The 27,641-nt window shown below is 40.4% G+C and overlaps 2 protein-coding genes across 2 annotated transcripts in view; one reads left to right on the top strand and one right to left on the bottom strand.

The window, feature by feature from the left end:
* psmd1 (proteasome 26S subunit, non-ATPase 1) overlaps window positions 1-27,641 on the top strand; it is a 41,969-nt gene that overhangs the window by 8,698 nt on the left and 5,630 nt on the right. Inside the window, exons 17-22 of the mRNA XM_041934897.1 lie at window positions 13,405-13,519; window positions 17,352-17,468; window positions 18,646-18,748; window positions 23,383-23,552; window positions 26,270-26,362; window positions 26,731-26,817. Of these exons, the coding sequence (XP_041790831.1) occupies window positions 13,405-13,519; window positions 17,352-17,468; window positions 18,646-18,748; window positions 23,383-23,552; window positions 26,270-26,362; window positions 26,731-26,817 (685 nt within the window). The remainder of the gene's footprint in view (window positions 1-13,404; window positions 13,520-17,351; window positions 17,469-18,645; window positions 18,749-23,382; window positions 23,553-26,269; window positions 26,363-26,730; window positions 26,818-27,641) is intronic.
* htr2b (5-hydroxytryptamine (serotonin) receptor 2B, G protein-coupled) lies at window positions 832-9,077 on the bottom strand. Its single transcript, XM_041934898.1, has 4 exons — window positions 8,671-9,077; window positions 7,620-8,229; window positions 3,752-3,952; window positions 832-2,672 (listed from the first exon to the last, which is right to left on the bottom strand). Exons 2-4 carry the CDS (start codon window positions 7,879-7,881, stop codon window positions 1,714-1,716), a joined length of 1,422 nt encoding a protein of 473 aa, XP_041790832.1. The 5' UTR covers window positions 7,882-8,229; window positions 8,671-9,077; the 3' UTR covers window positions 832-1,713.

Raw genomic sequence — 27,641 nt, 5'->3', positions numbered from 1 at the left:
CTATTTATAGGGATTCATCACTCTTATGCAGACACTGATTTACCAATCAGAGACTAGAGCAGTGTTAAACAGACTGCCTAGCCAGTGCACAAATATCAGAGTGTACATTTATAAGTCCAAAAAAGGCTACGTGATATTCTACGTGATCAATTGGCCGTTAGATAACTTTGTGTAAATCTTCATTGTGTTTAGAGAGACTTTTGAACCAGAACAATTCAGTTGGCCTCCAACTTCTCACCCTAACGGCTAAGGATATCTCCCTTGTCTTCTTCAACATGCACACTTGCACACAAGGAGGACAGCATTGAGTTCAAATGTCTTAAGTTTCTGCTAATACTTGAAAATCAAGTTTCTGATGGTTAACAATGGAACCGGGTCAATCTAGGCAGTAATGAAAGAGTGAGACACTGCAACCTGGCATACCACGCTCGTAAAGCCTTATCCAAGTCTCATATCTTGCTACATTGATCAGACACTGTCCATATTTTGTTTACTATTAAGACTGTTTAAACTGTTATTATTTGGAGGTGTGCAGTATTGTTACAAAAAGGCTACAAACTGCAATTTGTGAGCATAAAAAGACTGTAAAAATAACGCTGCTTGCATGACACTGGTGTCCTTAGTTGCCGTTATTCCACTATTTGCTATTTGTTGATCTTTTGAGTCCGTCTAATTTAAACTGTTTATTTGGCTCTCCTTTTGTGTTTTGGTCAACGCTGGTTCATGAAAAAAACAGCTTCACTTGCTGATAAAAAGAAAGGAGCATAGCAGAGTGTAGATATCAACAGTAAAAGAACACAGATGCTCTGAATTGGTCCAGTTTTCTTTCAGTTCAGCATCACAGAAAATATTTTATTGAACACATTTAGGTTTCCATTTAATCTGGATGTCGTTCTTTCTTATATACATTTTTTATTTGGAAACCTTTTAACATGTCAAAACAGAGTACTTTCAAAAGGTCCAGCAAATACAATAAGTGTCATTTCAAGAGTGCAATGCATTATATGTGTCTGCTGCAGGAGAGATTTGAAAGACAAAGTCGTGGTTGTCTGAACAAAATATAAGCACATGGTCTGAGATGGTTTACAGCATATTCAAATAGTCCGAGTTGGAAGAATCAGCATAGGAATGAGTTGAGGAAGGAGTTTCCAGGTTATCGTTATGTCTTCACTCCTCACATTTATGTCTGTTTGTCTGAACTTTGTCGTCTTTTGACCTTTCATAGAGGATATCCTCTTTTTTCTTCTTTTTAAGTTGACCTGTTACAGGTCATCTCAAGGTAACAGTTTTATAACGTTTGAAATCTCAAACTCTCTTCTGGTACCCTATGAACTGTCTTGCTGTCTTTGAGAATTGACATTGTTGATCTAACCCATCTGCAAAGTCCATTGAGTAATATTTTAACCATATAAATTCACATATGTAACAGATTTGCAGTTTGACTTGAAGATGAAAAGTAGCTTTTTGTTTCTGAAATGACCGTAGTTGGAAAACATTGCCTTGGTTTGCTTTTGCTAAAAAAAATTACTGATGTAAACAAATGTCAGACAACAGCAGGTTAGATTTTATTCTCGTGGACACTGACATTGAATGATTTGTCAGTCAAACTGAGTATGACCACAGATTGTAATCATACATTTTGAATATTTGTTGCACCATTGATCTGGTCCACTTCAGGTGCTCTCTTTAATTGGTTTCATTTGTCTGGTATCTCTATACAAAGCTAACATGTTCCACCTGCTTACCACCTTCATTTTCAGTCAGAAGCATTGTGTCTAACACAACACCACTGGATGGCTGTACAGGTGCTTGTCGGCACCTCAGTGGACTTTGGTAGCTAACTGCTCCAATGCCATTCTTCATTCCCCGCTTCATGAATAATTTAGAGTTTTCTGCCATTGAAGATCTGAATGAAATCCGTGAAAGGCTCCGATCTGCATTTGATGCCCTTGGGTGCCTTCCTGGCTCGTTACTTACACAGTTCTTGTAATTACAGGTGATGTAGCGTGTGAATGCTTGCCTGAAAGTTTTGTTGAATAGGGTGTAGACCAGTGGGTTGATACCCGATGACACATAACCTACCCAAACAAAGATCTCCATGAGGCGGCCAATCACATGAAAGTCACAGCTGGTGCATAGGGCAGAGGTTATATTAGTAATGAAGAAAGGGCACCACATGACTACGAACAGGAGGAAGACAATGCCCAGTACCTTTGAGGCACGCTGCTCATTGCTCAGAGTCTGCATTGACTTTTTGCCCATTGTCGACATTCTCCGAAAGGACATTTCATCTTCTATAGGAGAGTTCGGTGCACCTGCATTTGGTTTTTCTTGCATCCTGGGAAGTCTGTTGTCCAGCATGTTCAGTTGCTCAGTGTGAGGTGGAGTCACAGCCTGTTCCCTTTGAAAAACCGTGGAGACTGTTGGGTAGCTAAAGCGCTGAGTGGCCTTTGACCTGAGCAAATAAACCTTTTTGCGCAGTACGTGGACAGTCAGTAGGTAGATGACCATCATGATGGTGAGAGGGATGAAGAATGCCACCAAGGAGCCAAATGTGATAAATTCCCGGAAGGTGTCTGTTTTCAGCAGGCATGTGTGGTTACTGTTAAAGGTGATGTTGTTGGGAAGATGGTAGTTTTTAAGCCCCTTAATTGGAATTGGGATTGCGACACCTGGAAAAATGACAAGAATAGGAAAGAAAGAAAACGGAAGACATTCCTGTGTTTAGTTTTTCATTTAATGGATATGGTAGTAGTAGAAATAGAAACAATATTCATGATTAGTGACATGAAAGTGTTAGGAAAAACAAGGCAAGTTCTGAATGCAGACTTTTTGAGTTTTTAAAATCAGTAAAACTAATCACCCATTGCCTGCCATGATCCCTCTTAAACTGAGCACCAGTGTACAGTCGGGGTTAAAACTCTTGTGCTGTCAGCAGTGTTAAGTACTGCTCCTGTCATCCCATCTGATCTTCTGGCTTTGGTCATGTAATGAAGCTCAAATGAAACTGCACCCATCAGCCAAACGACTGTGCTTTTAGTGGTCTGAGTACTGGCCCACTGAGCGTAATGTCTCTGTGAATTTAGACAAATTGGTAAACATAATGGCCAGAAGCTATTTTTTTGTGTATTACTATAAAGCCAAAAAGATTATGAAATCTTGGACAATGCACTTCAGCACTCATACAAGGCTTTTGGAGTACAAATGCAGAATGGTTGTTCTGTAAACCTTTTCTGCAAGCGACCAGTTTCTAAGTCTCTGCAAACTTGTAGCCTTCTCTACTCTTTACCATCCTTTTTTTGCAGCTTATGTTTGATGTGGTGGTGCTTCATTTTTTGCAAGTGATTGGCCGCAACAATAGCGCAGCTTGGATGCATAAGCCACATTACCCTGGACAAACTTTTTGACACAATTTGACTGGGTTAGTATGTTTAGTACTTCCACAATGAGATGTTAGCAGGGGTCCTTACTTTCCCATGTCTCACTCTCAGTGATTAAGTATGATACGACTGTCCCGGCCCCTCAACCACCCCATCTCCCTCCCAAATACACTGTAGCTGACCGGCTGCTGTTTATATAGTATCTGCTTTTATTTCTGGGTTTATAAACCAGGTCTGCTGTGGATCTAATATCAAGACATCAGACTATTTGTGAGAAATAACTTTATCAAAGTAAAGACTACCGCAGCTTTGCGTAATCGCTGTGCTAAGAAAAGGAAAGGAGCTAAGGAAATTTGAAATGATTTGCTTACAAATGGATATGAGCCACACCAGTGCAATCTTCACCATCGCTTTGGTTCTTGATTTGTACTGGCTGTGTTGGATTGGCTTCTTGATGGCAATGTAGCGATCCAGTGAAATGGCACATAGGTGCATGATGGATGCGGTAGAAAACAGCACATCGAGAAACAGCCAAATGGGGCAGAGGGGCTCCGGAAGAGGCCAGTCAGAGTCTAAAGAGGATATGAGAAAGAAATTGGTTCAGTAAGACAATAAATTGTTGTGCAGTTAGTAACTCCCTATAATATATTCATATGGCATAAGGAATTTTCAATCCAAAATGAATTTGGTCTTGTACACTACTAGTTATGGGATATGTGCCACAATGGCAAGGGATTAGAAGTAGCACTCGTGCAAAAGATTGGTGTTTGTTTATCTCTGAGAGGAATGACTTTACTGGAAAAAGGAGGGTTCACTGACTGTTTATGGAGCTAAAAGCTCTTTATGTAGATGTGCTGGAGACTATGTTCAACAGTAGTGTTTATTTTCAGTTCCAGGCATAAAATTGGCAAGTAATTGTTCTGGCTTTTGGCCCGTCACACATTAACATTGCAAAAGACTGTTGGAAATATTCCTTGACAAAAACTTTTTTTTGCACCATTTTCTTGTCATACTTGGAGGAATTTTTGAGTCATTCTTTTGATGAGGTTTCATGTGGAAGGCTTACTCATTGACAAATCATTCACACAAAGTAGACCCTCTGTACCTGTTTGGTGAAGTGTTTAGTCCCATGCCAAATTCAATAAACAATCTAGCAAGGTCCAAGTAGCTGTAGAAGGGCACAGGCTTTTATTTAGTTTAATTGAGTTAAGCATTTAATTAAACGTTGAATGAGTGAACTTTGGTGAGCCTTCTACAATTGACCTTACATCTGTACGACATACAAATTTCACATCTTCTGCATTGGAGCAGCTGAGTTTGTATTTGTTTCATACTGTTGTGTTAAAAGGATAATGTTACCAAAACCCATATCATATCCTCATATCCACAGCTCTTTCAACAACCTTGTACTTGCGTTTATGTTCACATTGTGTATTTGGGAACCTAAAGTACGGAAAGAAAAACAGCAATGCAACTTTGTTTTTGTTTTTTTGTTTTGTTTTTGGGTATCTCCTTGTTCCATCAAATGTCAGCATATAAAACATATCTAAAAGGTTCATGGCAAGCAATGGATGTTCAGCAGCTTCTGGTTACAAAAGGCTGTGGTCAGTGCCTGACATTGGAATTCATCTTAATGTTTCTTTATTTGTTTTACACTTTGCTGTTTTCCGAATTGCAAATCTCATCAGCAACATTATTTCAGTTTTCATAATTATTGCAACTTAGCACAAGTTTAGGTAGATAAAGTCAAAATGATATTATAGACAGTGCAGGGTTTTTGAATTGAATGGGCAAAAAGGGGGAAAAAAAACGGTATGTATATTTGCTGTTTCTTATCCTGCCCTGATATGACTTTCCACTGAAAACATTCCTTATGCTTTGGTATTCTTTTTCCTTTTGTAGTTTTTTAAAATATATTTTCATTTTTGTGACTTTGTGTTCATTCAACCAAAAACTCAATCCTCTGGCACACAGCTCGTAAAACAATAGCTAGAAGAGAATAGAGACAGTGAAAATGAGTATTTAATATGGCTAGCAGAGAGATGAAGACTTTGACTCAGTCGGCAGTGCAATGTTGTGAGAAAAGATGCCTTGCAGCCTTGCAGGTACCACACTTTAGAAAGCAACCAAATCATCTGTCTTCTAAATATTCGTCTTGATAGTTTTTGTCACGCGACGTTATATTTTAAGTTTACAACACCGTCTGCTTTCACTTTAAACAAGCAGATCCTTTACATTTTTCAAGGTGTTCCCTGTATGCTTTGAATTCATCTGCCCAGCAGCTGTGGAACGTGCCTGGTAGTCTTTACAGGTGTTACTGTAGCCCAGTCACATTCTTGTCTCGCTCTTTCAGGTTTAAGTTGAAGCTTCTTGAACTGTGTTTACCCTCTCATGAATACCGAATGCTCCGTGGCCTCGCAATTAGCTTGATCTTTTATCTAAACACATATCTCTGGCAGCCTCATGTGGTAGTTGTTGCTGTATCTGTCATTGGAGTGTTTGCTGCACCACTGTAGAGTAGTGATGTTCTGCTGATAACAGTATTACTGACAATATAATTTGTCCTTGATGTATTAAGTTGTGATAAACATTATTGCTGATGTCTTTTCTTCAATACATCTTGCCTACAAATATGAGAATTGTTATTCACTCCCCTGACCAGTTGGTGTCAGTTCAGGGCTCCCCCAGAGCAGTTGCCCCACACTGAACTCTGAACTTCCTACTTTAGTTTCATGTTTCACCTGTAAGACTCACATTTCGGTGCCTTTGATAATCATCTGTGAAGTTTAAAGTCTCCACAGGCAAAGAAAGTAAAATGTGCATCCTGGTCATTGTCCAGTTATAAAATCCTAGTGCACCACAGGGAGTCTGTCCTGCCAGGCTGCTGTCAGCCGAACAGTCAGGCACACTGGACGGTAGCAGAGGAGGTTGTACCAATAGTTTCAAAAGTAGATTAGCTGACTTCATTAACATTCAGTGCTGAAGCTGAGAGTTTCAGAGCAGCAAACAGACACAAGTAATGTTGTGCTGGCCTCCGTTTCATTACCTTTCTCTGCTTCCATCACAGTCCATTTTGAGACGAGAGTTGGTTTGTAAAGTTTTCAGCCTGCCGTGCTGTTGCTCCTGCATTGCTTTGTTTACAACAAAGCGGCTAAAAGCCAAGTGCAGTGATTCAACTGACAAAATACATGTCAACTCAGGTTTTGGGGGGCAACCACAGTGACTTTCTGAACTTTCAGTTGTGGATTAACAAATTATTACATCTCACTTTACCAACCCCAGAAATGAAATTAGTGTATTTTATATGAAGCTGTACATTTCTTAGTCACGGAGATAAGGACTGTTTATCAGTGCATCAGGTAAACCCTCGAATCCAAATGAGAAAAGCATATAGCTAGACATAGATAGATTTATTACAAACAGAGATGTAAAGTAGATTCATTGCATAGCCGTACTAATGAAGCCTCTGCATTGAGATGAGATGGACAGCACCTGTGACCAGTGCAGACCTGTAGTGTAACACATCCAGCTGTCATGCAAAATTAGAGAGAGGCAAGACTACAGATAGCCTTGTGGTACACTATACTTCACTTTTATGTGTGTGTGAGACTTAATTATGATCTGGCTCATCATACTCCAATTGAGTTAGTGGGGAATAATACCTTGGCCATTGCTCTGTATTTTGTTGTTGCATTAAGACATAGGAGCCTAAATCAGCTGATGCAGCTGTATGTACGCAGCACTGTCACTTGAATTCTAACTGTTGGCATTTATTCCTATGGGTGATGAGCCCCTTGACCAGTAGTTCAGTAGTACCTGTGCCCACCATCTATTGGTATAATTTACCTAGAATAATTTGTTTAGAGACAGTCACGATTGTATCTAGTCTTGCTCGCAAACTATTTTTATCCTCCTCGCTACCCATGAGTATGCTGGTCTGTTTTTCTTCATAGATTAGTAAGGCTGAGAAAGGTTAAATGCAATTTTCCGTTGAAATTGGGGGCTTTCCTTTTTTTCCCCAACGACACACACTTCCTATAAAACAGTGTTATCTTGAACATTTATTAGAAATGGCTTACTGGGTTTTACTCAAGGCTGATGGTATACCCTTAGGGGTTAAAAACTCTTCAAACAAAGCTAGGTGTAAAGATAATGTTATTTGTCATGCGTTGCATTTCACAGGTTTCTGTCAACACAGACAATCAGCTTTTCAAACACAAGGCCCCATGCTAAACTTACTGTAGAGAACAGTGATGAGGGCAATGGGCATAACGAGGAGTCCCACCAACAGATCAGCCACAGCAAGCGACATCAGAAAATAGTTGGTGGCGTTCTGCAGCTTTCTTTCCAGTGACACGGCAAGAATGACCAGAATGTTTCCTCCAATAGTTGGGATGATGACCATGACAATAAGCAAGGCAGCCCATTTCAGCTGAACCCCAGGCACTTCTCCTGACTGTGAGCTGTTGGCCTCGAGTGGAGCCGCGACTGCTTGAGACATAGTGCTGCAGAGGTTACAGCAGGCCTGAGAGAGGGTCGGGGCTCTGATCCTTCTGGTGTTGGACACTCGGTCAGCATGGTCACTGGGTCCCGCAGTCAAGGACACAGGGTGGGGGGGGGGATCAGTGCACAGGATGCTTCATCCTTTGTGCAGTATATAAAACAAAAGAAATACTTGCTAGATCCACTTCTTGGAGGGGACAAAAAAAAAAAAAAAAAAAAAAAAATCCAACACTACTGATTACAGTGCTTGCAATAATCCCGACACAATTAGTACTTCCACAGTGAGATGCTAGCAGGGGTCCTCACTTTCCCAGACGGCTGATTCTCTTGTCTTCCACTGCGTTCACTTAAAAGAACAAACAGATCGGTTAAAGGAACAGCAATACCTTGTTACACATTTGCTTCAATTTGTCTGAATGATGGCACAACAATGAAAGATGTTTATTGTAACAAATGAAGAGGGTCTTTTCCTGCTTGACCATTACTGTTTATTATAGAAAGCTGGAAAATGTTAGGAAAAATGGCTTACACTTGTACATACACTATTAAGTTAAAAAAAAAAAAAAAAACATGATTGTTTTTGATAAAAACTAGTACATTAATGAACGATGAGTTTTGCTTGAGATATGGAAAATTTCAAACTGACTTTTTTTCAGTATATAAAAACAAAAGTTAGGTATTTAGATATGAAACCTACTTATGTGTAGACTTAATTCTAACTCACTAACTTTAATATAAAAAACTAAAATTCAACCAGTGTCAGTATGAATTATTGTAAGTTTCTTACCTGCTCCTGAAGTTAACGTCTGTTGTACTTTAAGTTCCTCGTTGACGTTTCCTCTCTTGCAGTATTTTTCCAAGTCGCTTACTTTTCATAAACACTGAAGAGAAACATGCGGCTTAACGTCCAGTTCGTTTCAATGCATTGCATTTTCTTGCACGCCTCTTAGTTTGATATCTTTTTAAACTGCCCTATCTCGTCTTTATATTTCCACCCTCCCCGAATAAGAACGTGACAGAGAATGCACTCCCGCAGCGGCAAAACCTAAATCTGTCTCTGTCTGAAACAGTCCATGAAGTGGAATTTGTTTTGCTTCCACATGTTGGAGGAACCCCCAGTCTTGCTTCGCATCACCTACTGCGATCACAGGTTTAAAACTTTCAGATGTTGTGGTTCCTCTGCCTCTCTCCCATTCCCACTCGCTGCCTCTTGTTCACAGCCTGTGATCAGCTCGCTCTCTCTCCCGTCTCATTCGCTCTCACTCTTCCCCTCCCTCCCTTCTGTCTTGCCTGTGACTCAGACTCTGTACAAAACAGATGAATGTCTTCGCTGGCAACATGCCAGTGGTTCTGGGAGGTAATTTCCCTCAACACAGCCGTACCACTGTTTATATTTGTCACTTTCTGTTCTCTCCTCCATTCGAAGCAAGCAGTAGTGGGGGATGTAATAGTGGTGTATGGGGTGAAGCCGTCTGTTGTGGTAAGGTGCTCGAAAATTTCACTTGTACCCCGTAGCTTTTTCATTTTGTCCACCATGAGTTCATATTTTCAGTCTGAGAAAGTCATTTAATTACAATCTTATTTTCTTTTAGATAATTAAGTTTGAAATTTAGACCATATTTGTTTTTACATTTGATCTCCCTGCCTAAAGTCAAAATGTGTTTTCTCTCAGTGTGCACTCTTTGTTTTGCTTTTAAAAGCAGATGCAAAGCATTAAAAGATGTAGAAATAAGTGACCCCTGGAGTTTACAGTAACCAGACGATGACGATGACGATGATGATGATGATGATGATGATGGTGATGACGAGTGATTCTTCTCTTTAAAAGAAAATGTGAGAAATACAACCAGTAAGCCCCCCACCTGGATCTGTGTACCTTTAGGCCTCCCATTAAAGAACAGTCCATAGACAAAATGTTCTAGCTGAAATGCTGCCTAATTCACTCAGGGTGCCAATGCCCACTCTGTCCTGAATGGGCTCCTTTTGGCATCCTTATGGGTTTAGTATCTTCAGTCCCAGTAGTGGTCTTATACTGTAACTTTTTCTGTCAGAAGACAGCAAGTATGTTTCTAATTTGTGATAGCTGGTGTTAACAACCAGACCTTGAGCTGACCCACTGATTACTGGGAAAATCTGAGGTCACCCTGCCAACCTCCTCAGTCTCTTTCTCATTTTCTTACAAAAGACTTTCTCCTTTTTTCTGATGCAGGCAACAGCTGAAAGAGTGCTGCTGCTGACTTCTGCTCAGATCATATCAAATGCATGCCAGACTACATATTTTGTACACTATCAAACTGCTGTAGCAATCAGAAGTTGTTGTACTTGCAAAACCTTTATTAGTATTGGTTTGCATGATATACTTTCTTTTTCCCCTTTGCCAGACATTGACAGTGATTGTTCATTGAATTGAGTAAGTGTTTACTATTAAAGCCATGCAACCTCTTGGCTTGTTTAACACAACATTGCCCAGGTACTTTCGTGATGTATTTTGGTGATTAGCCATAACAAACAGGAAGCAAGCTAATTAGATCTACTCTCTTACAATGTGTGTGTATTAGTAACTGCCACAAACACATTTCACGTGGCAAAATCAATCTACGATTTGTTCACCAGAGCTGTATTACTTCTTCTTGCCCTGACCTTTCAATGTGTGTGCATCGACTGGGACGTGTAGACAGTGTCAGTTATTAAGTTGCAGCTGTATCAGCCTCTTGTCATTCACACCATAATAAATGTGAGACATGCACATACTTGATGGCATAAAGCACATGCTTTGTAAAAGGGTCTGAGTATAGGAGTGGCACTGTTTTACTGCTATCTTTGTTGTATTCAGGTAATGTTGGATGAGATGGTTATACTTTGCCAAAGAATTAGTAATTTTGTTATGTTCAAGTGTCCACAGAAGGCTGAATGTGTTTGCAAGCTTTGCATGTAATATTTTTTTTAAATTATCTTTTCTAATTTTCAAAAGGATTTCAATGCATTTATCTTGAGGTTCTAATGTCCATCCATATTAATAGAATTTTTAAGTTTGGGCTTCAAATACAGATGTCATTGCCTCACTGCCTATTCAGACTAAACAAATTCTGTATATCGAGTTCTTTCTATCTGAGTTCTTCCACTTTGGTGGTTGTTGAAGTTAATTAGCCTTTTACTTTGAAAAGGCTGGAAAGGCTTTAGACTAAACTGTTTGAAAAAGCCACAAAGAAGTTCTTTAAAGTTCTACTTTGTATAGCATAGTCTCCTAGCGATTTCAAAACTTATCCTCAAACATCAGTGCCTTTCTATTACAAAACACTGCAAATTTTGATGACCAGGCTCATACTTTTTCCATCCTGTAATGGATAGACAGCATGCTGTGCTTTTGCTGCAAAGGCAGGTATAGGAGAGTTGATATCATCAGCTCACAACCTACATGTTGATCAGGTCATGTCAGTTTTTATGTGGCCCAAAATCACAAATTTGTCTCAGAGGGTTTTGCTATGTGGTCTGCATCCAAGTATGGATTAAAAGGCATCATCAGATTACCAGAATAGAGTAAACTCCCCGTAGGTAAAATTGAAAAGTGATCTACATCTCACAATGATTGCCATTGGTGATCTTGATAATCCTCATGCAGTGTTTGAACTGAGCATCTAATTCCAGACAGACCAGTGGAGATAATACTTTGAGTACTTGCCACTACATGGACGTGACTATTCACAAAACACAGGGAAGCTTACACTTATTTAGACTTCACTGAGGCAAATCAGATGGAGGCTTAACCCAAATCCTTGTCTATTCTGTTCTCTTGCTTTATTGTACGTCGAGATTTAAGCAGTATTATTAATAGTGTATTGAGTGAAGATGGAGTGACTCAAACATCTTGGCCACCTTCTATACTTGGATCCACTATTGATTGGTGAATATAATGTAGCTGTAGCTCTAACAATAATGCAATTTTACTCTTTCCTACATTGTTGCAGTTAAACTTTTATTTGGTCTTTGTTACCTGATTCAGTCCAGTAAAATCTGAGCTAGTAAAAGCTGTTGTCATTGCTAAAGCTTTCTTGTATTTTCTGCTTTGTCTTTTTAATAGCTTAATGTTGTATCACAAATGCACAAACTAAAAGCAGCTGTTAAAAATGCTGGGGGGCCCAGCACTACAGAGGTATCGTTACAGTGAGGGGTTTTTGGGACAGAGATTTTGCTGCTGGTTAGAAAGCTGGCTTCTTGACTGGACGTACAGGACTCTAAATGGGTACTTTTTTCTTTTCTTTTTTTATTTATTTATTTCATTTACTCCCAATTGCAGTTTGAGGCAGACTAAACCTTTCTGTGAAATTGAAGGGCACTGAGTAATCTCAACAATCAGCTCATCTGTCAGGCCCAGGCGGCGCTGGTGTTATCAACACCACCATACACGAGTGAGGTTTCAGATAGCATTCTTGGTTATAAAACAGACTTCAGAACCATACGTCTTTCCTCCTTTTTCTCCCAAATAAGATGTCTCTGTTTGGCCAATTCAACACTGCCACAACACTAAACTTAACTTTTAAATCCTGTGAATCTTTTTGTTGGAATCAGGATACCACCGCATAGCTGCTTGGCATTTTCACCAGGTGTAAGAGGTGCAAAGGAATCACGAAGAACCACACAATTTGCAATTTTACCGTGAGCCAACAATTTGGCTGAAATGGTTTTGCTCAGTGATTTCTATTCTCTATATTCCACAACAGCACCACTGGGAGGAAAGGCATAAGGACAAGGGTATGCATTTCATACCCATGCACTTACACCTTTCTTTTTCACTCTCTCTTTCTTGTCTCTCTCATTCTCTAGCTCTGTCACACGAACCTTAAATGTTTTTAACTCGGTCTCATATAGTTCCCCTTTGATGCGGATAAAATGTACACACTCAATAACAGTGAGCCTGCAGATCTGAGGGTGACTGCACCTGTAGCATCAAAATTAATGTCTTAATGGTATTTAGTTCTTGGTCCTTTGTGCCATGTTGTACACAGTAGCTTCCTATTGATACCAACGCCAGCCTTTTTTTTTTTTTTTTTTAATTCTTCATCATAGTTATCTCAGTCATATGATAATGGCTCATGTGGCTGTTTTTCTCTAGGCTTAGAGTTTATGGAACAAATTACCTCATCCTTCCCTGTCGTGGAGCTTGTTGGGCTTGGGCGCAATGGGCATAGTGTAAAAACATCCTGCACATATTTTGCCACAGTCAAACAATAGTTTTGATTTATCAAATAAAATAGTCTTAACACCTAAACTGTTGATGTTTGTCCTCCACCTTGCTGTAATGTTTCATTAGAAAAGAACAAACTGCTTTTTTTTTTTTTTTTTTAATCATAACCCAATGTGTCAGTGCTGGCTGTATCTTTCTTTTTCTAGTAGTGTAGAATGATCACAATGTGTAAGATGAGGTCCACACTCTTGTCCTCTTGTCCTTAACTGTCGTTTTAAAGGTCAACTTTCAGTGCCTATTCTTGACTCACTCTTGATTTCTCTCTCTGTCTCTCTTCAGGACCCCTGAGCAGTGTCCCAGCGTGGTGTCTCTTTTGTCAGAAAGCTACAACCCGCATGTGCGTTGTGGGGCTGCCATGGCTCTGGGTATCTGCTGTGCTGGGACAGGCAACAAGGTGAGTGTGTCCCCCTACTGCCCCCCTTTTTAACTGGCAATAAATATGTTTTTTGTTTCAATGTATCATTATAAAGTAAATGTTGACTGCACAATCTAATGGCTGTAGGATAATGACACCACCTACACATAGATTGGTTCCCTATAAGCCTCACTTTCATTATGCAATTTTGTCTGCCACCGGGTACCATCTCCTGGGAAAATGCAGGCTGACTGGCGATCTAATTTAGCTTTTTCTCCTGGTGTTTTCTTCTACTCCCCCTTCCACCCTGACACCAACCCCTGCCATAGTTACTTGTTTGCGCAAAGCAAAACTCAAACTGTGTTATTACTCCATATGAAATTATGGCAATTTCACTTTACCCCGTCAGTGAACATACTTCTTTCTTTTCTCTTATTTCCATTGTTTCTTCACGGAAATTTGGTTCTCTTTTCGATTGAGATGAATAAAGGTGCGGCCTTTAAATTTGGGAAATTACAATGTATGCTCTTCCAGCTCCCATTAAACATACTGTAAACAAGGGTGAGCCGTATGCACAAAACCTTACATGAAATTACCACAGAAATAGATTCAGACCCTTTTTTGCCAGTGTGCATAGTTCCAAGATGTAAATAATATATTCTTATTTAATGAGATGTCATACCCCAGCTGGACTTGCTCACAACTGAAATTAATAAGCTTTGTGAATCTATGTACAAGAAAAGCTTAGATAGCATGTTTTTTTTTTTTTTTTTAACCACAAAGGCCGAATCAGCCCTGTTGTCCTCATTTATCCAATGTGCTGTCTTTGTCTTGAGGTAACACATGCGTCGCTGGTGCAAAGACTATGAATGTGGCACAAAGGCTTTTTCTTAAAGCAGTCAATAGATGACTTATTTGTGAGGCTCATCTTAGATGAGTGAGTACAGACTCACCTTCTGCTGCCCCTGCAGAAGTTGCTGGGAAAAGTTTTTTTTTTTTTTTTGTTATCAGATGTAATGATGCTGCCAGAACAAATGTTATGGCTAGATTTAAGTTATGAAATGGGTGTAATTCTCTTGCCAAAAGACAAGCTGCTATTATCCCAAGAGGATCCTACAAGACTTCTTTTGAACCTCACCTGCTTCAAGACAATTTTAAAATCATGCCACAGTTTGATTGAAGTGTTTTAACCATTATCTTGGTTATATAGTGATTAAAACATAAAATAAATAGCCATTTTTACTTGTAATCTGTTGACTTTTCTTACATTTTCATGGAGGGTTGGCACTGAGGAGCTCATAAATCGTGAAAAGTTCTGGGAAGATTTGCTGATAAAATGGTCCAAATTGGCACACAGTCACCAGGCTGTACCCTGTCAGCGCGTTTGTGTTCACTGAAGTCCTAAAAGGAGAGTGAAGAAGACAGACGTCAGGGGTACTGCCAGATCCTATGTTGTCTAACTATGTGGGCTGATCAGTCTCAGGTGGCACAGCCCAAGCAGAGTCATGGCTCATTGCTTCCTGAGCCTGGAAGCACCAGAATGAATGTTTTGGACCAGGCCGAGCCATGCTATAGAGCTGATCAGCTCCAAAGCTCCACTGCTTAGTTTTTCCAGAATAAAACCTCGAGCACATTAGGTCTTTAGTGAGAGTAATGATGTTGTGGCAGGAGAAGTGGGTCACCTATATAGAGGGAGCTCATTCCTTTGCCATCATTTGTGCACCTTGAGCCTTGGATATTTTCACTGGACCAGTGTTCCTGATTTGTTTTATACCTTAAAGAAAAAACTGCACAGAATAACTGTTTTGACCTGTTTGTAGTAGTAGATTTTATGCCATAAAAAATACAGTTCAGCCTGTAGAGCTAGTTTGAACTGGATGAAAGCATTGCTCACCAAGAAATATGTGTGCAAATGTAATGGTAAACAGCAAACAGACTCACAAGAACCATTTTCAGCTTTTTAGAATACTGTCTTATAATACACTTTTAGAAATATGTATGAAAATGGAAATTAGGTCGTGCTAAAGTGTGTTCTGCACGGTTCAGTTTATTTGCACTAGCTCCTAGCCAGTTTTTAGTGGTGCTGAATTAAATCTAATTTAAAGTTCGACTCACACTGTGGCACAAGCCTGAAGAAAACAGTCCACCACTGTACGTGGATTAAGAGGATCTTCAGCAACCACATTATGTGTCGACCTGCTCTGCTGATTGGGCCTGACAGTAAATACCCTCAATTAAATTGCCCGACAACCTATCAGGAACAGGATGTGGTCGACTGGTGTTGGCTTTACACTCTTGACTTATCATCCTGGTACACTGCTGTCTGAGCCAGCTGAGCCGAGAGTACTGATGAAACATGGTTTATTTTACCTCCACTGTCATCATCCTAGTTTGTTTCTCTTTCCTTGGCGGAGCTGACGCCTCCCTCTGAGTCTGGTGGTGTGACTTACAGCCATTACTGCTCAGCTGAGAACAGAGGAGAGTGCAGAAATAAAAAAAAAAAAAAAAAAGGAAAGAGGTGGTCCTCCCTCATTTTTTCATCCTCATGGAAGGAGACTGATGGAGGTGGGGCTTGTTGTCACTGTTACTCAGTTGTCCTGGGCAACCAGATATGGATGACACTAATGTTGTTAATTTGTGTGGTCTGGTTGCCTCTCTTGATAATCCCCTTTCCTGTATTTAAGCAAACAATAGTGCGTCTGTCGCACTGATGTTTTCTGTTGGGAGTGGCAAAATATACAATGCGTATGGAGTGAAAATAACATCAAACTGTCAGTTTCCTGCCAATTTCAATATGAAATAATTGAAAGCTACAGATTTCACTTCTCATTAAAATAAGTCATTAATCTGTTTTGTAGTAAAGATACTCTAAACATGTAATCTTGCAAATGTGTGCTAAAGATATAGTATGAGCTAGTCCATAATTGTTACTTTTATTTAACATTTTAGCCTGGCCACCAGCTTCACAACAAAATGCGTTTTATGTGCTCCTCAGTGTGTTTGTGAGAGACAGAAACAAATATTCCTGATATTGCCTTTTCACCATTGAAATATGGGGATTACACAGGACATTTACCACTCTCAATTTAAATTATGCCAGCTTTAACAGCCAAATGATGATTTTCAGCCCGACAACTAGTTCTGTAGCTTACCTTTGGGCTGTGGAGGGCTTTGCCATGCCTCTAGCTACAGACAAAACTAGAGAAGACAGTTCTAGGTGCCATTTTCTACACTGTCTTTTGCTGACAATACTACAGATGACTAACATTCTCCATTTATTGTTTCATATTTGCCTAATCTGTGTCTGTTTGCCTTCAAGGGTTTTTTTGAGATGACATGGTTTCCAGTATAGTATTTTCAAAGGTCTAGAATAATTGCTGTCTTAAAGTAAATTATAAAGTAAATTCTGAAGTAGTGTACACCAGCCCAGAGAAATTTTGGCCAATGTAGAATTGCTTCATTTGTTTTAGAATCTGAAAATGTGTGCCAAGTGCATAGCTCTCCTCCTTGCAGCAATGTTTTTGGTTCTAATTTTCATCAAAGACGCTAACTAAACACTGTCGCGAGTACCTTGACAGTCCTGAAAGATCAATATTTATTCTTTATCCACTTCACCTTCAGGGTGCTGGTCCTGGTCCTTGAAATACTTGCATGGAAAAGTCATTTGATTACCTTTTTTTGTATGTCAGAGAGCAACTTTTTCCACTTCAGTTCATTTTAATATGATCACCCATTTATTGCTGCCTAGTGCCTGCTTGAAGAACATGGAGCAAAAGATGATTATTTGCGGTTTGTAAATAACTGTTTACTGAAAGTGCACTTTATTTTAAACAACATGGTCAAGTTTTCTATCATGCCTTTCCCAACACAGGAGGCTATCAATCTGCTGGAGCCCATGACCAACGACCCAGTAAATTATGTGAGACAGGGTGCCCTCATTGCCTCTGCCCTCATTATGATCCAGCAGACCGAGGTCACCTGTCCCAAGGTAAGTGTCAAATGTTTTGTGTCATCTTTAAGACTTGTTTGATTGCCTCTCACTTATCATTAATGAAATTGGTTATAGCCAGTGATAAAAGCCTCAGTCAAAGTTTTTGTGCAGATATTTCTTTTAAAGGTCTAGCAGACCTTTGGAATGTGAACCAGTTTAGAAAAATGAATGGCGCACAAAGAAACACTGCTCTGTTTTTTGTCTGGGTGGCCTGTTGGTTATCTGTGAAATAACAACACGCCTCAGTGACTCTTAAAATCGTTCTTAATACCGCTGAGACCAGAGGGTTTTGCCGAGTTAAGGGTGAGGGGAGAGAAAAGGGGAAAAGGGGAGCACTTGACCAAAAGCAGAAAACATCAGAGCTGTTAAGACACAGGGGAAGAAATATGTGTCATGGAAGACTGGAGAGTGCCTACTCCAGGCATTACTGCACACACTCACCCTCAGAGCACCTCATACTTAAGCATAGATGGTTAAGATTTACCAGATACATTTTTAAAGACTCCTCATATGCACAACAACGGTCCTTAAAGCTCAAGCTGGTATGCAGGATTATGCAAGAGGCAGTGCTGGGAGGTGTTAAATCCTTGACTGATTATTTCAAAGTCCCAGTCTTTATAATTTTTATCTCTGCACAGTAGATTGAAGTCTTATGCCTCTGGTTTTAGGGAGGTAATATGGGCAGATAACTCCCCAGCACTCAAAGTTTTGCTGTGGCCAGACATGTGCTGGAACTCCCACAGGTACTACACCATCATCATGGGTGCGGCAATGCTGATGTGGCTTTGTTATGGATGCTGTGCTGACAGAAAGTATGACAAATTGCATTACAGCCTGTGACAGCCACATTCAAACTTCTGCCCCTGAATTTGGAGAGCAAGGAGGCACAGATTTGACGAAATAAAATGCAACTCTACACCCTCTCTGCAATATTTAAAGTCTAATGGAATTCTTAGTCTTTAATTGCATTCACAAAAAACTTAAGTTAATGCTGAGAAAAAAATAAACGCTAGTTCCTCTTATTCTCACATTTAAAGAAAGGAATCTAATAATGAACATAACATAATAATAATAAAGTATCATAACAGAAATAAAATATTGTGGCTGGCCATTGTTGTCACATAAGTAATTATGTGTTGTACACTTACATATTTTCCTCCCCTCACTATTTTAGGTGAACCAGTTCAGGCAGCTTTATGCAAAGGTGATCAACGACAAGCATGATGACGTTATGGCCAAGTTTGGTGCCATCCTGGCCCAGGGAATCCTTGATGCAGGTTAGTGTCCAAACAAAGGTGCAGAAGACAAAACATTACCTGCTTATACTGGCTATGAGTCGGAAATATAGTTTTTTAATTGGAAAGGCACAAGCTTGATCTAGTCACTAGGCAATGGGTTTATCTGTCACTGAGCAAGAGATCAGACCAGTATGTGGTCCCGCCTGCCTGTGTGCCTTCACCCCCCAGGGATACAAAAAGACAGACATTCTTAATTACACTGTAAAACAAGTGAACTGCTCTAATGGTAATGTGGTTTTGTGTGTGTGTGCCTTAATTTGAGTTCTTTTACGCTCAAGCAAACACAGGGTAACCCTCTTAGGTTGACCACCCGTGCACTGTGTCTCTGGAACAGATCATGCTAAGGTGCATTAGCGCCTGGCATTCCTACCTCAGCTCTGCCCTGCTCTCAGCCATATGGCCTGTCGGTCTCCCCCTGGTGATTGCTGTTTGTCCGATAGTCTCAGTGTTTGTGTGTCTGTGCGGGTGTTTGTGGACACAAGTATACAGCGGGTGTTTGTGTGTGTGAGGTCCTAGAGAGCTGCACATCATCACATGGAGAGCTACACACTCGCACACAGGCAGAACACACCCATATTCATATGTATACACAAACCCTCAATGCAGGCAGGAGAAGAAACCCATTTTCTTGCACTAACATAAAACCTTGTGTGCTAAGGCAGAAAGAAACCAGCTCTGTTTACACACTGCTGTCTAAATACACTATCAGGTGTTGCAACTTGCAAAAGTGAAGCCTATCTCAAGAATGTGCGTGGTTACTTCAAAGGATACGTGCTACATATGTGTTGTTGAGATGCTGTGACTCATGAATGTCTTTCATCCATCATAAAATTGCCGCTTGATTAACTCCGCCCCCTCCTGCAGCACTATTTGATGGTTGTTTTGTTCTGAGCAGATTAGCCATCTTGATGACAGGCAGGACCTCAATCATATATCAAATCAGGCACATTAACCGTAATAAACTTGGTAAACATGCCAAGATGCCCCTGCGTGAGACCATCCAGACAAACCCTGACCGCCGGTGTCATTTTTCATACAGCAGACACTCTCCCCACTCTCCCCCTCTGCGCTTCATGCCAAACTCCAGCTCTCAGTACTTAACCCATGTTTTCAGTACAGTTCAGTGTGTAACCTGCAGTTTAAACACATTCAAGCAGGAAAAACACCACTCCAGTTTAAATGTCAGACCAGCTTAAGCTCACGCAGTGTGAATGTTTTAGTATCCCGGTCCTTCTTGGGGGTCAGGTGTTTTTGTGAGGTGCAAGGGTAATTGTGTTTAATTTGATGGGCGGAAACTATTAGAGCTCAGTTTCATGATCACTGGTGCTCATTACACGGGAAATGTCAGTCTCTTTTGCTCGTTCTCTCTCTCTCTCTCTCTCGCACACACACACACACTCTCTCTCTCTCTCTCTCTCTCTCTCTCTCTCTCTCTCTCTCTCTCTCTCTCTCTCTCTCTCTCTCTCTCTCTCTCTCTCTCTCTCTCTCTCTCTCTCTCTCTCTCACACACTCTCTCTCTCACCCCTACTTGATCGCCCTGATTTAGAGACCATACCTCACTAATTGATAAAGTCCATTAATTAGCTTTAATTAGTGGTTTCTCTCTCAATCATGTAACAAAAAAAATGCATGATTGACTAGATTCTGTCGTTTCATCTTTTCAAAGCGACGCAGCAGGCAGGTTGATTGTTGATATTGTCATGTAATACTTTTGAGCGATCATTCCTATCCCCGTGCCTCCCTCACCAACTCCTTGGAATGAAAATTGGCCGGCCAAACTAAGAGTTGGCAAAAACAGCGACGCTGGTCAAGTGCTCTCAACCTCTTCTCAAGTTTTTAAGAGACTCTTAAGCACCCAGTTGTGTTGCAGCGAGGAGACCTTATGACTCATTTTGGCCAACTTTCAAACTGTGGGACTGGAATGGTGTCAACACTGTTTCAGATGTCAAGATAAGGCCCCATTATTAAATCGTCTCAGTGATCTCAGGAAAAAAAGAAAAACAACAGCGGATGATTTAGCTGGCATTGTCTGAGCAGACCTCATTTTTAGTGGTAAGGGCTACTCCCTGGTAACCTACCCTTTTTAAAGAAAAGTTTTTCTCTTCATCCTGATAGAAATGACAGATGGATCCTGGTTTCTCCCTTTCCCTCCCTCTGTCTTCCCATCAACAGTCCCTCCCCACTGTTTTCCCAGAAAGGCCAAGGAAGGTCTTTTACTGTTTGGCGCTGCTCCAAGGAGCACCCTTGACCATCGTGTTCATCATCTTCTGTGTTGTCATCTCCACAGAGAAACAAAAGTTTTAATTTGGCAGAGCACATAATTTCACCATGAGTGGCCACTGTGAGTATCAACTGTCAGCCGCAGTGATGCCTGTGGAGTACAAAAATCCTCATCCAGATACACATACTCTTTTACTATTACAAAGTATATTATTATTATTATAACACACTATTAAAATTGCTTTGTTTTAGTTTTTTTCACACTGGCATTACAACATAATAGCATCATTTTGTGTTGTGTGAAAGATGCTCAGTTGCCAGTTTATTAGGTATGCCTAGCTCAAACTAATTTAGTCCTTGGGCAAGATACTGAATGCCAAATTGCTCCCAATGCACACCGGTGTGTGAGTGTGTGAATGGGTGAATGCAGGCTTGTGTGGTCATCAGACTAGAAAAGCACTATATAAATACAGTCCATTTACCAGTACAATACAACAAAAAAACTACATCCTACATAAAGGTGAATCAGCAGTGTGCTAAATAGTGCTAAAGTTGAATCAGCAACACTCAATAGATGTTTCAGCAGAATCATCATTAATAACCTTCATGAAGGTGTAATGTATTGCACGGATGTTGTATTAGACTGTATTTATTTCAGCTAGATATGTCGGATAACGTCCTTTTGCAGGAGGTGACGGAACATCTTCTTGACCATGAAACATTAAGTCTAGAGAGAAATGAGTTAAAAGAATTTACCTCTTCAAAAAACTTACTACTTCAAAGCACCCGAGAAAGGCATCTGTTATTTTTGGGACAGCTGACACACCTCTTGTGAGCTGAATTATTAATCTCTTGTGTAGCTGACATCTGATGATAATGAATGAAGTTTAGTTTTAAATTTAAATGCAGGATGCAGTGGACAATGCATTCCTGGATTTCACTGGCTCACCAGTTTGTCCCTGTGATATAAATCCTTCCCTGGGATCAACAGATCAGACAAGTTGAAGCCAAAACGACAACCTTGTCAGGGTGGTGACCATCCTGGTCTGTACCCTCATTAACCTCCCACTTCATCTTACAGTTCTTGTGCCAAGTTGAATGGGTTTGTTTTATAATCAGCGAACAGTATCACTTAAAAAGTTTCCTTTTTATTGTTCAAAGAATAGTTGACCTCCAAGCTTTTGTTATTTGTATTTGCTCAGGATTGTCTGTAAACTACAAAAAGTCTTGCGCATATCGAGTGTGCAAATCATGGATTGTCATAACTGCAGTGTCAACCACAGCTCTCATGTGACTAAACTCTACCTATACTGAAATATAGCTTTACGTATCAGACATACATAAGGTTTTTTTTAAGGTTTGCTCTACATGCACGCTCCTTTTCAGTACTCCACTGGTTTGCTGAGCATGCATGCATTTTCAGCCACATCCTGATTCTCATTTTACACAAAACCCTCTCTATTATATCATAGCTCTGTCACAAGCCGTTTGTACATAGTGCAGCAACAAATATGTTCTACCAAAGAGATGCAGAGCAGTGTAGTATATTAAACTTGTATTTTATCTTCTACAAACTGACTGCCAACAAATTGTCCAATTGGTTTTGAGAGTTGGTTTGGTCTAGCTCACCAACGTGCTAAATCCAGGCTGAAATCAAAATCTTAGGAAGGCTTCAGCACTGTGGAAGAAGCACCAGGGTCATTATGTGTATGCTGAGTCTTTTCCACTGTACTCTGTTGCACACTGATTTCTCAAAGGGGCCCTTTCATTGGTCTTTCCGGAAAGCTGAAACATGATATTGGAATATGTTGTCTATACTCGAAGCCAACAGATAATGCTTCTCTAGCTTCAAAACACCTTGTTGTATAAAGATTAAGGCAATTATTTAAACAACTGCATCTTGCTTTAGGCTTTGAAATTGCCTTCATGTGTAGAGGGCATTAAGACATGCTAGTGGCAATTGCATATCACGGCAAAAATTTTAGTGGACACAAAAGGATGTTCATTTTCTCTAGGCTGTTTGGGCATGTCTTCACCTCAGTTCATACACTGAAACAGAGTTAAACAGTAGTAAGAGCTGTATGACTCCACCTGCAGTATGTAAAGTAATGTAAGGCAGCTATTTGCTTTTTGTTCAATCTGAATGTACCTTGACCAACAGGAGCTGTAGCTGTGAATAAAATCAGCGTTTTATATATGTTAAAATTTATGTATTTTTCAAGTGTGCTGTAACATGGAAATATGTATAAAATGTACGATGTGTTGCAGCCTCCTGTTGTCATGTTAAGGTTATTTTTCATAATATTTGTGTCATCTGGTGAACTACAAATATCCTGCTGGTCTGTGCCATAATACTGAAACCCTCTCTTCTTCCTCTGCCCTCCATGGTCCAGGTGGACGCAATGTGACCATCTCCCTGCAGTCCAGGACGGGTCACACTCACATGCCGTCGATGGTCGGCCTGCTGGTCTTCACCCAGTTCTGGTTCTGGTTCCCCCTCTCTCACTTCCTGTCATTGGCCTTCACGCCAACTGCTATAATCGGCCTCAACAAGGACCTCAAGGTGATGAAGTGGCTAGATTTGCTGTGATTGGTGTGTCAGAAGGAATGTGTGTGTATACATATTGAACCATCAAAGCTGTTTTTTTTCTCTCAGAGAGCACAATAGGAATAAAATGCAGAAATTACTGTGAATAGTTGGAATTTTATGACGCGTAAGAGAATATGTCATGACAAGCACTTGACAATGACAAATCATTACATCATGCATTACTTTTTATGAACACCAAAGTGGTTTGTCTTGCATATACGTGTTCCTTGTGGCAGTGATAACCATATAATGCTGATTTATCTTTTTAAAGTTTTATTGTGTTAATGTTAAAATATAAGTGACCAAGGGAAAAAAGTATGACTGCTAAATATGGCTGCTGAATTTGTATTTGGCACTGCATTTGGCATAAAAGTGTTTAACGTCTTGCCTTGGTAACAACTGTCACCATCAGCCTATCCATAACAGGGCCCTCATGACTGGGCCAATTCTGGCCTGCTGCCACTCGCACACTGATGCCAGGGGATCACTGTGAAATATCGGGGTCTTAAACAGACATTAGATTGGCATTATCTCTGCATTCCTACCTGAGTCAGCAACACCTGACACCAGGGACACCTGCACCCTTTTGTGAATTGTGCATCCCCAGCTGTACAGGGCACCTGACAATATACTTAGTGTGAAGCCCCTTAGTAATACACTAGGGATAGAGTGCCAAAGGAAGGGGGGGCAGCAGGGCTTAACAGACTTTGTGCTGCACCCTGCCCAGGCTCATCAGCACCTTTTTATCTAGAGAGCACATATCTTTGCAGACACTGCCTCTCATCACTGGACAAAGAACATCCTTATGATCTACCAGTTGATCTTTTTTAGCAGCAAATTTGTAGGTTAGCTTTTATTAGAATACAAAAGAAGTCGCTTCCCCGTGTCGCTGCTTCTCACTCTGCCTCCATTCTGCCGTGAAACAGCTGAATTATGAGGTGATAAAAATAAGAAGTCCCCTTGGTCACATCTTGTGTTGCTCTGTTCAGCCATAGATACGGTTTAGTCATTTAGTTTCAGAACACTTATAATTTGAAAGCTCACACTAAACAGAAGGCACTTGGTGCTGCTCTGGCTGGAGATCTTTTCTGTTTGTCTTGGTACAGTTGACAGAGCACTTTTTCATTTTTACACACGATTAAGCCTGCAGCTAGTAGGTAAAGGAGGGTGTTGTAATAAGTGTTCCTTCGTTTTTTTAACCAGTTAAATGTACGTTTAACTTTAAAACCTAACTAACCTGACTAAGCCAGGCTTTTTCCAATGGCAGCACTTCTTGTAACACTTCCTTCTCAGTAAAAGCATTGTCTCCAGTAGGTTTCCTCTACAGTAACAACACATTAAAGGTTGCCGGTAGAGTTTTTGACCTCCAGTAGTGCGTGGAGCTGTTATGAATGGCTCTCCGTTTTGTTTGGTGTATGAAGTGGGCATACACATGTGCATGCCATGGATGCACAGCCCTGTAATTTTGGTTTTCTGTGCTGAGATTAATTGGTGTTTTGCTTTTCTGACTGGTTAAATTGTACACCTTATCTTTTTAACTAAGAAAACTGGACAGATTGAAAATGTCAGTGAAACAAATGTTTAACTACAGTAGGAAAGGGTGCGGTACTTCAGCTCTCAGTTCAGTTGATTTCAGCGTTGAATGTTGTGTTTAGGTTCAACAAAGACATCAAATAAGTCTTTCAGAGTTCATTCTTGACATTGAAAGCAGTTTACAAAACAATCCTCTCATGGTCCATTTAGTCGCCATTTAATGGCCCTAGAGGTTAATTCTCATGATTGTTGTGTAATCAGCACAGATCATCAGGTCTGTCATGGTTAAGGATACCCCTTCAAAAATTAGGTCAGCAAGAAAACCTTTTTAATTTACAGAAGACCAAGAGTCTACAGTCACACTAGCGGCTCTGAGGCTGCACATGGGCACAGCGATTGTGCTGCTGTGAGCTAAATGCTAATGTTAGCATGGCAACATAATCACAATGACAATGTTAACATTAGAGCTGAAACAAGGAGTTTAATGGTCGATTGAGTCAATAGATAAAAGAATAACCAACTGTCCGTTTTGACCGTTGATTTATGTTTGTTGTATGTTTTTTAGCAGTTGTGAGGATTTGTTTTTCTCTGTCTGATGTAACAGTCAACTGAATGTGATTGAATTTTGGATTTTTATCAGACAAAACAGTCAATGTAAATGTGTCATTTTGGCCTTTAGAAAATCATAATAAGCATTCACTGTTTTTCTGACATTTTTTTGACTGAAAGATACATCAAGACAACAATTGGCATCCTCTCTAGTTAACATAGTAGTAGTTGCTGGTGCTTTGCAGGGGTAAGGCTCACCATTTTCACCGTATTTTGGTTTAGTCAAGACATTTCACTGAAAACCGAAAGTGTCAAGCTCTTGGTGGCACTAGATGAACGGCCAGGGGATAACCACACTCTGCTGCATTCGTCCTTCAGCAGCCTTGAATGTCTTGTCCAAAGGGAAGTGTCTCAACAACTATTGACATTAAAATTTGAACAAATTTGTACAACCATCCCACGCCGCTAGCATGGCTAAAAATCAGTAATCAAGACTTGACTCTCTGAAACGATGTTGGAGGTCCGTTCCCGCTCAGGTAGATCTGACTGATAGATCATCCCCAGTTTATGTTAAGTTACTAAACATCTTCTTCTGTCTTTCTGCTCAGATGCCTAAGGTTCAGTACCGTTCCAACTGCAAGCCCTCCACCTTCGCCTACCCGCCCGCTCTGGAGGTTCCCAAAGAGAAAGAGAAGGAGAAGGTGAGAACTGAAGAACTGAGGCGCCACAACAGATCAACTTGTTTTGCTTTCTTTGTTTTGAAATTATTAGCTGAGGAAAGCTGACCTCGCCTCATATTGATTTGTGAATAATTTTGAACACTCCATGTCAGACTCATCATTCTCTTGCCCATCATATTTATTATTTTAGCATCTCTGGTCTATTTTTCTCAGTTGTTTCCTTTTACGATCCTAGATGCTCTTGAAGAATGTAATGAAAAGACCAAGCAGCGTTTATCTTGTGGTCAACTACTTTTGTACATTTTAAGCCATGTTTGTAGAAGGTCTGAGTGTCTCTGGTATTGTCTTACACTGTGGAAACATCTCTGCTCTCTGTCTCTGCGTGGCAGGTATCCACCGCTGTTCTCTCCATCACAGCCAAAGCCAAGAAGAAGGAGAAGGAAAAGAAAGAAAAGGAGGAGGAGAAGATGGAAGTGGTGAGTGGAAATGCACAGCCCTAAAAATCCCCCTCTAATCTGACCTCATTTCCTCATCTGTCTCCTTCCGTTTTGAATTCTGCACTCACAAGAACATAACTACACTGAAACTCTAGTTAAGTTTGTTTATTGAGAATGAATTGTGATGAGTAGAGAGTTTTATCTACTGTTACAGAAAGATCTACCATAAATAAACACTTTAACACCTGGTGGTCTGCCTAAATTTAAACAAATGGACTATTTGTGATCCTTGCAAGGTATTTGAAAGTTAAGTTTTTAAGAATTTATTACATTGTTGGACTGTCAGCCTGTTTGAAGGTAGAGAAGCCATAAAATATTCAGGTGTATACTCTGCAGTGCATTATACCTTATTTTTACAACAGAATGCAGCCGCAGCTTGCGTTCTGGTGTTTTAAATTTAAGCGTGGCAGACCCATGCACCCAGTCATACAGTCTCTGGTGCTCCTACCTTTATGTCTTTCAAAGTTTGTCTTAACATTTTCACCCACCCGCACCCAGTGTTCACAGACAGACTGTGTCAGTCCAGAGCTGGTAGAACTTTCACTGGGATTTTCTCTGGGCGTTAGCAGGCCGTTTGATCCACTCTGCCACGCTACGTCTCAGCTCCGGTGCTGAGAGACGAACTTGGAAATGTCTGGCCTGCTCACGTCTCAGGCTTTTGATTTTATTTGGCTTAACTTATGAAGACGGCAATTGAAGGGGGGCGTCGTTTTCTGGACAGTTTGATTGAGATGACTTTGGTTTTGACCGCTTTGTTTGCATTTAGCTCATCTATTTTGCCTTAAAAGCTTCTTTGTGGCCTT

This window comes from Chelmon rostratus, chromosome 4 (genome assembly GCF_017976325.1).
Source record: "Chelmon rostratus isolate fCheRos1 chromosome 4, fCheRos1.pri, whole genome shotgun sequence".
Taxonomy (NCBI): Eukaryota; Metazoa; Chordata; class Actinopteri; order Chaetodontiformes; family Chaetodontidae; genus Chelmon; species Chelmon rostratus.
Note: the sequence above shows the minus strand (reverse complement) of the source record. Positions and strands in the feature narration are given on the sequence as shown.